This window comes from Schistocerca americana, chromosome 8 (assembly GCF_021461395.2).
Source record: "Schistocerca americana isolate TAMUIC-IGC-003095 chromosome 8, iqSchAmer2.1, whole genome shotgun sequence".
NCBI classification, from domain to species: Eukaryota; Metazoa; Arthropoda; class Insecta; order Orthoptera; family Acrididae; genus Schistocerca; species Schistocerca americana.
Genome location: NC_060126.1, coordinates 507,418,118 through 507,430,990, shown reverse-complemented (window position 1 = coordinate 507,430,990; position 12,873 = coordinate 507,418,118). Strand labels below are relative to the sequence as shown.

The 12,873-nt window shown below is 37.7% G+C and overlaps 1 protein-coding gene across 1 annotated transcript in view; it reads left to right on the top strand.

Annotated features, from left to right (window-relative positions):
* LOC124545946 (putative fatty acyl-CoA reductase CG5065) overlaps nucleotides 1–12,873 on the top strand; it is a 140,377-nt gene that overhangs the window by 126,243 nt on the left and 1,261 nt on the right. Inside the window, exon 6 of the mRNA XM_047124907.1 lies at nucleotides 11,286–11,543. Within this exon, the coding sequence (XP_046980863.1) occupies nucleotides 11,286–11,543 (258 nt within the window). The remainder of the gene's footprint in view (nucleotides 1–11,285; nucleotides 11,544–12,873) is intronic.

Below are 12,873 nucleotides of genomic sequence, written 5' to 3'. Positions count from 1 at the left end.
AACAACAACAGGTGCAAGCCCCTTCCATGAAAAACATGACCACGCCATAACACCACCACCTCCGAATTTTACTGTTGGCAGTACAAACGCTGGCAGATGACATTCACCGGGCATTCACCATACCCACACCCTGCCATCAGATCGCCACATTGTGTACCGTGATTCGTCACTCCACACAATGTTTTTCCACTGTTTAATCGTCCAATGTTTATGCTCCTTACACCAAGCGAGGCTTCATTTGGCATTTACAGGCATGATGTGTCGCTTATGAGCAGCCGCTCGACCATGAAATCCATCTTTTCTCACCTGCCCCTTAACTGTCATAGTACTTGCAGTGGATATGATGCAGTCTGGAATTCCTGTGTGATGGTCTGGATAGATGTCTGCCTATTACACATTATGACCCTCTTCAACTGTCAGCGATCTCTGTCACTCAACAGACGAGGTCGGCCTGTATGCTTTTGTGCTGTACATGTCCCTTCACATTTCCGCTTCACTATGACATAGGAAACAATGGATCTAGGGATGTTTAGGAGTTTGGAAATCTTGCATACAGACATATGACACAAGTGACACCCAATCACCTGACAACATTAAAAGTCCATGAGTTCTGTGGAGCACCCCATTCTGCTCTCTCATGATATCTAATGACTACTGAAGTCATTGATATGGAGTACCTGGCAGTAGGTGGCAACACAATGCACCTAATATGAAAAATGTATGTTTTTCGGGGTGCCCAAATACTTTTGATCACAAAGAGTACACATCACCTTCACAATTTAACATCTGGGAACAATGCATCACTGATTTAAGCCTTCGAAAGATACTGTGATACCAACACAAAAGACAAAAATCTCACATTTTCAGAGTACTTAGTGGATAAAGATATGGATTACACAATCGAAATAAGAAGGTTCACATTCTGAAGTAGGTTTTTTTAAATTTATTTTTTTATGTCAGTGTTTTCAACACATACTGTGAATTTATTTTGAGTATAATACGAATGTTCTGCAATATTCAAAGATATACATTCTCTGGGGAATGAGTTTCTTCGATTTTGTTACCTCCATCTGATTCGTAAACGAAGGATACTGGCAGTTCATTTCCAAAAATGCAGTTAGGCAGGAACCCAAGAAGGCAGCTTAAATTGCTGCAAGTGAAGCAAGCCATGCTTAGCACAAGCAAAGATCATGAAGACACACACTTCACAGACTGTGATACAACTGTGAGCATCTCTCTGTGCAAGCATAATTCCTGCTCCTGGCCTGATAAATTTCGATGCTGCCGTGCGCTTATCACGTCATGTCTTATAGGAGTGACTACAGCAACTGCTGCCACCTGAAGATGTCAAAAACTGGGTTCAGTGAAATATTGTGAGAGATGTACAATGTTATCTGGCAGCAAACCTGAAAAGTTTATTTGTAACAGATCTGTCAGGAAAGCCTGCAAAGGAACAGCAACTAACCCATCCCATGTTTGAGAACAGCATTCAAGTTGTGCTGCAAAGTAGCTGGTTGTCTTGAGCAGCTAGCTCAGCAGACTAAGAGAGTGTTTCTGCTAAATACAACAGATAAGCAGTTATTAACATCTTACTTAGACAGTGAATCACTTAGTACTAGTAAGATGGATGTAGGGGAATTATGGGCAAAATTTAAGCAGATTGTAAATCGTGGTCTGGAGAGTTCGTGTCTAGTAAGTGGATAAAGGATGGAAAAGACCCACCATGGTTTAATAACGAAATTGATAAGATGCTGAGGCAACAGAGGCTGTTGCACTCTAGATTCAAATGGGGACACACAAATGATGACAAGCAGAGGTTAATAGAGCTTCATATGTCTGTGAAAAGATCTACGTACGAAGCATACAACTACTACCCTCGTCACGCCTTAGCAAATGATCTAGCAGAGAACCCGAGGTAATTCGGGTCATACGTCAAATTGCTAAGCGGGTCTAAGGCTTCCATTCAGTCCCTTGTTGACCAGTCTGGTCTGGCAGTTGAAGATAGCAAAATGAAAGCCGAAGTTTTAAATTTCATGTTCAAGAAATCGTTCGTACACGAGAACTTTACAAACATACCGTCATTTGACCATTGGCCAAACTCCCATATGGATGAAATAGACAGAAGCATACCTGGCATAGAGAAGAAACTTAAATATTTGAAAACAAATAAATCACCAGATCTGGATGGAATCCCAGTCCAATTTTACAAAAGAGTACTCTACGGCATTGGCCCCTTGCCTATATTGCATTTATCATGAATCTCTCGACCGACACAAAGTCCAAGCAATCGGAAAGAAGTGCAAGTGACTCCAGTAAAGGTAAAAGAACGGACCCACAAAATTACAGACCAACATCCCTAACTTGTGTTTGCTGCAGAATCCTTGAACACATTTTCAGTTCAAATATAATCAATCTTGAGGCTAAGCAGTTGATGTCCACAAATCAGCATGGTTTTAGAAAGCATCGCTTGTGCTAAACTCAACTTGTCCTTTTCTCACATAATATACTGAGAACTATGGATGAAGGGCAACAGCCAGACTCCATACTTCTAGATTTCCAGAAAGCATTTGACAAAATGCCCCATCGCATGCTGTTAACGGAGGTACGAGAATATGGAATAAGTTCAAAGATATGTGACTGGCTCATAGACTTCTTAAATAATAGGACCCAGTATGTTCTCCTTGATGGCACGTGTTCATTAGAGACCAGAGCATTGTGAGGAGTGCCCTAGAGAAGTGTAATAGAACCACTGTTGTTCTCTATATACATAGATGATTTGGCAGACAGGGTGGGCAGCAGTCTGTGGTTGTCTGCTGCTGATGCTGTGGTGTATAGTAAGCTGTCAAAGTTGAGTGACTGTAGGAAGATACAAGATGACTTAGACAAAATTCCCAATAGGTGTGATGAATGGCAGCTAGTCCTAAATGTGGTAAGATGTACATTAATGCGAATGAGTAGGAAGAACAAACCTGTAATGTTCAGATACAGTATTACTAGTGTCCAGCTTGACACAGTCAAGGCATTTAAATATCTGGGCAGAACGTTGCAAAGCAAAATGAGGTGAAAGAAGCATGTGAAAACTGTGGTAGAGAAGGCAAATGGTTGACTTCGGCTTATTGGGAAAATTTTAGGAAAGAGTGACTCACCTGTAAAGGAGATCGCATATAGGACGCTAGTGCGACCTATTCTTGAGTACTGCTCTATGGTTCGGGATCCGTACCAGGTTGGATTGAAGGAAGACATTTGAGCAAATCACAGGGGGAATGCTAGATTTGTTACCGGTAGGTTCGAACGACACATAAGTTACAGAGCTGCTTTGGAAACTCATGTGGGAATTCCTGGAGGGAAGGCGGCTTTCTTTTCGGGGAAACACTACTGATAAATTTAGGGAATTGGCATTTGAAGCTGACTACTGAACAGTTTTGCACCCGCCAACATACATCGCATTTAAGGACCACAAAGATTAAATTAGGGCTCATACGGAGAGGTACAGACAGTCATTTTTCCCTTGCTCTACTTGCGAGTGGAACAGGAAGGGAAATGATAGGTAGCGGTATGGGTATCCTCTGCCACACACCTTATGGTGGCTTGTGGAGTACCTATTTGGATGCAGATGTAAGACTTTACAAAACAGAAAACAAATAATTTTAAACTAAGCTTCCCGATTCTCTTTTAATTTATTGGCCTAATACGTGACAAGTACTACTTGTTGTCTTTAGGCACTGGACTGATTAATAACCAAAAAGAGATATCTATTATGGCAAGAGAAAAACTTGGTATAAAATTTTCTGTTTCTTTGAAATTTTTTGGAGTTGTCACCAACAAATTAAGCAACAGCCTTAATTTTTTATATATACAGACAACATACACTCCTATTAAAAGACAGAACTAGGGTTACATGACATGTTAAATATTTGCAGTAACTGTAAAATTTATGATGAAATAAATTACTGGTATACATAACACTTGTAGCAAAAATTCTCAACCAAAAAAAAAAAGTATGTTTATTCAGCCAGATATGCACTGCAATATACAATGAAATTGAGGAACAGTTGTTTTTGAACAAGGGTGCTGTTGCAAAAGTTTATAAAAAGTAATAAGTAAGTTTACAATTAATGATAAACTAGTACAAGTTTTTTTGAATGATTTCATGTTGCCTTCAGCTGCCCTTCTCTTTATTTCATGTACAATTGTACAATCTCAGCCTTAGGCCATTTTCAAGTATCTAAAACAGAAGCGTTATACATTAGTGCCACTTGTGATTTTGATTTACGAACTATTCATATCTGTAGATATCCTACGTGCATTATAGCTTACTTTACGGATGATTTTTAGTAATAAATTATGCCATGTATGTTGTTGCCCCTATCACTCCGTGTTACTAATAAAAAAAATCATCCATAAAACATAGGAAAATCCAGGATGGAATGTAACAATATAATGAAAAGGATAGTTGCTACTCACCATATAGTGGAGATGCTAAGTCGTAGAAGTTAAAAAAGTGTTGCAAGAAGAAAACAGTGCTATGAAGATTAAAATCAAGGATTCAGAAGCACAAGTACCTCATAATGAGCAAAATGCAGTGAAAAACCATAACCATGTTTCGTGTGAAAACTCGCGATCTGTTAGGCCTCAGACAACTGCTATAAAAGGGAATAAAATTCTTGTTTTAAGCAACAGTCATGGCAGAAACTGTGGGAGCATACTACAAGATGAATTAGGCAAAACATTCAGTGTGCAAAGTATTATAAAACCTGGTGTGCCAATTAAAGAAGTTGTGAAAAACGCAGACAAATTAACTGATAACTTCTCCGTCAACTAAACCTCTGGAAGAATTGCAGAGGAACATGAAAGATCCTTTTGGAATACATACTTAAACTCATGCAAAAAAACAAATGTAATAATTCATCCAATACCACTTAGACATGATGCACAAGGTCTAAATGGAAAAATCAAAGCTGCAAACTGCATTATGTTACAAAAAATCAACACTGCCACAGGCGTGTGTAGAAAGAGGTTATCTGTGAATTTCGAAATCGAACGCCTGAAAAGAAATGAATATACAACTCATGGCTTACATGTAAACAAACAAGGAAAGACTCGCATTTCTAATAGGCTTGCTTCTTTCATACACATGGAGAAAACTGAAAAATCAAGTACTGGTACAGGAAAAAAGCATATGCAAATGGACAATCAGATAGAAAGTGACACACGCGCACACACACACACACAAAAAGGACAGTTATGGACCATTTTATAACAAAAAATAAGCCCAATGAAAGTCATAACAACACACTTACTAGGTCGATTTCAAGCCATCAAATGCAGCAACAAGGCAGTCGTTAATAGACAGATGGGTGAAAAAGGATGGAAAAAAAGTGAAAGTTGGGAACATTGCGACAGAAGAAAGGCAGGAACCCACAAACGGTGAACCAGCAAGCCACACGGTAAACACCATGAATACCATCCCTGGAAAACATGAGGATTTTTTACCACTAAGTACACTAGCTCAAATAGTGAGGTAAGTGATCAAGCAAGAAATGATTCCCTCCTTGTCTCTAATTTTAAATTACTCCATCAAAATGTTCGGTCGCTCCCAAATAAACTAAATGAAATAGAAATAATATTAAATGACCTAAATGATATTTCTGTACTATCCTTTACAGAACACTGGCTCAGACAAGATATGTTAGAGCAAACATACCTTCCTCAGTTCAAACTTGCAAGCATGTTTTTAGGAAAATATCGAGTCATGGGGGTACTTGTATATATGTTAAAGAAAATACTGAATTCAATACTGTAACTAAATATTAAACTGTCCTGTAAAAAAGATATAGACTCTCTATTGCTGAACTACCAAGGCAAAATACATTTATTATTTGTGTATACATGTCACCAGATAGAGACAAAAAAGTGTTTTACAATCACATGGAGGAACTCTTGGAAGAAATTCTCTCTCCCAAGAAAAATACAATTATATGTGGTGACTTTAATATTGATTTCTCGAAATCCAATAAATTCAAAGATTACATTATAAATTTACTACAATCGTTCAACATCAGTCCTACAGTAACTGAACCAACTTGAGAAACACCTACCTCCGCATCTATTATTGATCAGATCTTGATAAATACATGCAAATATGGCTATAACACACAAGTTGTAAACATGGGTTTTAGCGATCACTATGCTCATATTCTTGCAATGAATCTTTCAGGACACCAAATTCACAGTTGAATACAACACACTGTAAGGAATTTCAGTATAAAAAATGAGGAATATTTTTGTTCTCTCCTAGAGGGTGAAAGTTGGAAAGATGTATATGACTGTAATGAGACCAATGAGAAATATGATAAGTTTATGGCTACATTCAAACATTTTTTTTTAAATGGCTTTTCCTTAAATAAAAAAAAAGAGGTTGTATGAGTACTCCAAGCATAATACCAGTCCTGACTTTACTGCATATTTCAAAAGATACAAAAGAATACCAACACGAGTTATTTCAAAAGCAAAAAACCTGGAAAATGACAAAAAATTGTGTGATTCCAAGAGTAAAGCTAAAGCAACCTGGCAAATTATAAGGAAATAAATGGGTATCATGCCAATTAATCACGGTAATATACAGCTGATTATGAACAAAAATAAACTAACTGACCCCAAACATGTTGCTAGTGCTTCCAACGATAACTTCCCAAATACAGCACAGCAGTTAATAAATACACACCATGACAAACAGATCAAAAAATTCATTCAAACACATTATTCCTGTATCCAGCAACACCTGAGGAACTGTCAAGAACCCTAAAAGAATTACCTAATAAATATTCAGTGGGTGTTGATGAGATACCAGATGCTATTATCAAAGCTAGTGCTACATTTATTGTGGAACCACTAACAGACATCGTAAATTCATCTTTTGAGAGTGGTGTATTTCCAAATAACCTAAAAACTGCAAAAGTAACACCTTTGCATAAGAAGGGTGCAAAAAGTGATATTGCTAATTACAGATCAGTTTCAGTTTTGTTGGGCTTCAGCAAAGTTATGGAAAAAATGTTCCTTAGAAGACTAAAAGTTTTCTTCAATAAAGAGAGGCTGATAAGTGACTCCCAACATGGGTTCAGAGCTGGAAAGTCAACTCAGTCAGCAATTTTTGCCTTCTTAAATGAAGTATTAAAAGCAGTGGATGATAAACAACATGTATCTGGAATCCAGAATGAGATTTTTACTCTGCAGCGGAGTGTGCGCTGATATGAAACTTCCTGGCAGATTAAAACTGTGTGCCCGACCGAGACTCGAACTCGGGACCTTTGCCTTTCACGGGCAAGTGCTCTACCATCTGAGCTACCGAAGCACGACTCATGCCCGGTACCCACAGCTTTACTTCTGCCAGTATCTCGTCTCCTACCTTCCAAACTTCACAGAAGCTCTCCTGCAAACCTTGCAGAACTAGCACTCCTGAAAGAAACGATACTGCGGAGACATGGCTTAGCCACAGCCTGCGGGATGTTTCCAGAATGAGATTTTCACTCTGCCATGTCTCCGCAGCATCCTTTCTTTCAGGAGTGCTAGTTCTGCAAGGTTCGCAGGAGAGCTTCTGTAAAGTTTGTAAGGTAGGAGACGAGATACTGGCAGAGGTAAAGCTGTGGATACCGGGCGTGAGTCATGCTCCGGTAGCTCAGATGGTAGAGCACTTGCCCGCGAATGGCAAAGGTCCCGAGTTCGAGTTTTGTATCTGGAATATTTATGGATCTAAGTAAAGCATTTGATATAACTGATCATGGCATTCTCTTGTGTAAATTAAGTAATTATGGAATTACGAAGCCAGTCTGAAAAGTGGATCCAGTCGTATCTCAGTAATTGTTGGCAGATTACAGAAATAAAACACACAGATTGTGAAAAAAAATTTTCTAGTTTTTACAGTGATGAGCAGAAAATAAAGTATGGAGTCCCACAAGGGTCAGTTCTAGGACCTGTCCTATTTCTGCTGTATGTAAATGACTTGGCTATTAAAATACATTATGGAACCACTATCCTGTTTGCAGATGACACTAATATTCTAATTAAATCACAGAATGAGGAAAATCTAAAGGAGACTGCAGTATCAGTTATGCGTACCTTAACACACTGGTTCGAGAGCAATAGACTCATCATAAATTCTGAAAAAACTGTGGCAGTTAACTTTCATACCACACAAAACCTCCATCCTGCAAACTCTGTTTTCACTATTGAAGGAAAAAATGTGTCAAAGGTCAGTCATACAAAATTTAAATTTAAATAAGAGACTGAATTCACTAGCATATGCTGTTAGGATCGTCACTCAAAATACAAGTTGCTCATCGGTGCTGACAATATATCATTGCAGTATGCAGTCGCTACTTATGTATGGAATAATTTTTTGGGGGAATTCCACAAATACTACAAAACATTTAAAATACAGAAAAAGATTATCAGGGTTATAAAAAAAGCTAAATGTAAGGATTCCTGTAGACCCCTTTTTAAAATTCTGAAAATATTGCTACTGCCTCACTCGTATATATATGAAATACTAATTTTCACAAAAGGGAGCATCTTAAAAAAAGAAAATCTCTTCAGACACAACTATGATATACACACAAATGAAACTAGATAGAAGATGAACCTACACAGGAACACAGTAAATACAAACTTATGCAAATGAGGAATGTATCATTCTGGAGCTATGTTATATAACCATACGCCTTCTTACCTAAAATGCATACCAACATTAAATGCAATTTAAAATAAAGTTAAAACAGTTCTTGGTTGACCACTGCTTCTATTCTTTGTCCGAGTTTATGGAACATCGTAATAAGTAAACTTCATTTGCCAAATGTCACTAATTGTCAATTCATAATATAGTTTACATTGAGCTTATCATGTCATCTCACTTCATAACTGTTATTATCACATGTAGAAGCAATGTAGTACACCAACCTACATTATTATGCATTTTTATTATGTCAACAATGTAGTCAAAATAACTACTGTATTGTAAACTAACTAGGTTTACCACTGTCCTATATCACATGTACAAACAATGTACAAAACTGATTCTTGGACCAATAAATAAATAAATATAGGCACAACAAACATATTGTCACAGAACACGCTGTTGGCCAACAAGGCGTTTGTGAAAAATAGATCTCACACACACACACACACACACACACACACACACACACACACACACACACACAAACGCGCGCGCATGCACGCACAAATACAACTCACATGCACATAACCACAGTCTGTGGCTGCTGAAGCCAGACTAGGCTCAGTCCAGCTCCAGCTGCTACAGACTGTGGTCATGTGTGTAAGAGTTGCGTTTGCATGACAGTCTGTGTATGTCTGTCATTTATTTTTGACAAAGGCCTTGTTGGATGAAAGCTTATTTTGTGACAGTTGTTTTGTAGTGCCTATCTGTGACTTAGACTTGTTAGTGTCTTGGAGACAGTAGGTTCCTTGAAATGGCAGTGGGCTGGCCACGTCGCAAGAAGAAAAGACAACAGATGGACGAAGCTAGTACTGGAGTGGAGTCCGAGAGAGCACTGGAGGCCTAGAGGAAGACCACCAGACAGATGGGACAAAGACATCAAGAAGATCGCTGGTAACACCTGGCAGAGAACTGCCCAACACCGTCCCAATTGGAGAAGACTGCTGAAAGCCTACCTGAATCCACGACTCAAACACCACATCATTTAATGATTGAATTGGCTGATGATGATGATGATGATGATCTGTGACTTAGCATCTATTCTTCACATAACATTGTTACAAATCATCCATAAAGTAAGTTATCATGTGCTTAGTATATCTACAGATATGACTTGTTCCTAACTCAAAATCACAAGTGTTAGTATTATATCTTATGTATAATGCTTCCGTTTTCGATACTTGAAAATTGTCTAAGGCCGAAATTGTACAATTGTACATTAAATGAAGAGAATGGCAGCTAAAGGCAACACAAAATCATTCAAAAAATGCATCACAGCTGCAGGCCCTATTGCATTGAAAATTATAGTACAAGCTCTTTACAGCACTTGCAAATGCTCAAAAATATATAATCATACACACCATTACTGACACAGTCAATGAAAAATTATGTGAAAATGACACGAGTAGTAAAATATTAGAATCCATAATCTTGAATTGGAACTATCTGACACATGTGGTCTCTCACAAAGAAAAATTTGGAAATCAGCTTCAGTATGTAAACAAACATGTGAATTGTGTAAGTCTCTCAAAGGCAGCAGCAGCAGCACAGTTGGAAAAGAATGTATTCACTAACTTTATGCTTTGCCTCATTGTGAACAGCAGTATTAAAATGGGTGATAGCAACTCTTGAGTTTTCTGGAAAAAAAGTTTAGGTAGCTCATATATGTTTCTTTCTTTTTTCTCATTCTACATCATCTCCTTAATTTCTTACAATGCTAGTGATAAAATAGGGTTTCTTAGTATTCTCTTATTCCTTTTATATGTTGCTGCTATCAGTGTCCACAGAATACACTTTGAGAAACTGAAAATAAATGTTACCATCTTTGTGTTACCTGTTAGTGACACTGTGATCTATATGATGAACAAATGCAGTGTTTTATCCACCTTGCAACAACCTCCACTTCTTCATTTATATTCATAACATTTTGGTGTTTGTAAGCTTTTTCTTCTTCCTGAAACGTTTCTGCTTATGCAGGTCATTCACAGAGGATCTTTCCAGCTTCTCCTTTCGCCCACAGTCTGCCACTGAGCACCTCCTCACATTGGATCCTCTGGGCTTCACATCATCCTTCACCACGTTTCTCCATCTTCTTCGTGGTCTTCGTCCAGATTCTGTCCATTCTAGGGGTCTTCTTGGAAGTCTTTCTGGTCCCATTCTTTTAACATGTCCAGCTGGTCCCATTCTTTTAACATGTCCAAACTGTTTCAGCTACTCATCTCCATAGTTTTTTAAGAGCTTGATCTGCAGGGTGTTTCACATTGTTTCACTCCTTATCTCGTCCCTTCTCGTCTTACCAATGATCCCTCATAAAAAGTGCTTGTATTCTGCTCAGATCTTTCGTTGCCCAACTCCAACATTTTGACAGGTCAAAATTGGCAAATAATGTGGCTTGTATATCACGATCTTAGCTTTGGCAGGTATTTTCCAATTTCTTTTTATGTGCTATACACAATAATAAAATTCTGAACAATGTATGTAATGTTAGCAAATTTTTGTTACATGCTATCACTCTCACAATATGGTTTATAAAACTCATTCTCTTGATTGGCAGGTTATTTAAACTACAAAAGAAAATATATGAAGCTGGAGAGAATGTGAAATATTTCATTCTTAATGAGTGGTCATTTCCAAACCAGAATCTTAAAGACCTTCAGCACAGGCTAAATAAACATGACCAGCAGCAATTTAGTTTTGATGCAACAAGGATTGACATATCTGATTACATAAAACTGTGGGTACTTGGTTATAGGAGGTTCATATTAAACCTGGATGATGCCAGTATCACAAAAGCAAAATTGAAACTGAGAAGGTAAGCAAATTTCAATTCTTACATAATAATCTTGAGTAAACTACAGCAACCATATGATATTTAAAGAGCAGAAAAACATGACATGAAAGTAACTGTTGTAATATTTAAATATTACATTCACAAATACAAAAATATGTAAATAGGCTTCAAAATTAATTCTATGCATTCTGTCCGTTTCTTACATATCACATTCATCTTACTTACGCGTACATCTTACATACAACAGAATCTACCTTTAAATGTACAGACTATTACATCATCTCCATGCTCCACCCATTGATTATGCTCCTGGCCATGCAGATAATTTATACAAGACCAGTATATCAGTAAAGGAAATAAATTTCCTGGGTGAGCTTGTGATTATAGTGGATATTTTGTGAATAAAGCTGTCTAGATTGCATATTATATTTCTTTATTTATAACATTATTTCAGATACTGTAATCATCAGATTAAAACTCAGAACCTGCAAAACATTGATCAGTATCAGTTTCAACAGACATAAGAAATTTGGCGTGAATAGTCCCTCCGCCACACACCGCCTTGTGGCTAGCGGAGTATATATGTAGATGTAGATACAAACAAATAATGGTAAATCCAGGATGGAATATTGTCATATACTGTCAACAGACATATGCATAGATCTGATTGAAACTGGCACTGAACAGCATTTTACAAGTTCAAATTTTGATGTAATGATGCGAGCAGGTGAAAGAATATTACAAATAAAGAAATATTTTAAATGAACAGAGGAAAACCCAGGAAGGAATAATGACAGTATTTTGAAAAGGATAGATTTCTACTCACCACATAGTGGAAATGTTGAGTAGCAGACAGGAACAACAAAGAACGTGTTAAACAACTAAGCTTTCAACCAAAAAGCCTTCTTCTCAATTAGCTAAAACACACACACACACACACACACACACACAAATGCAACTCTCGCACACATGACCACTGTGTCTGGCTACGGAGGCCAGTGAGACACTGTGCGTGCGTGCGTGTGTGTGTGTGTGTGTGTGTGTGTGTGTGTGTGTGTGTGTGTGTGTGTAGTGTTGGCTAATTCAGAAGAAGGCTTTTTGCCAACCAAACATGCATCCTACCTGCCAAACAGCTGGAGGTACTGATTAAGTATCAGTTTAAAGGCAGCCAGAACAAGTTCAAAAAAACACACAACACCACTTAGAAATGTTAGGTATGTAACCATATGAACAAATTAATTTCTGATGTGAATGTAAAATGTCTGATTCCACACCATTATGATCTGTTGTGCAAAATGGTCCCCAGAACATGTAACTACCCAACTAAGTAACTGTAATGGACACTGGCTAG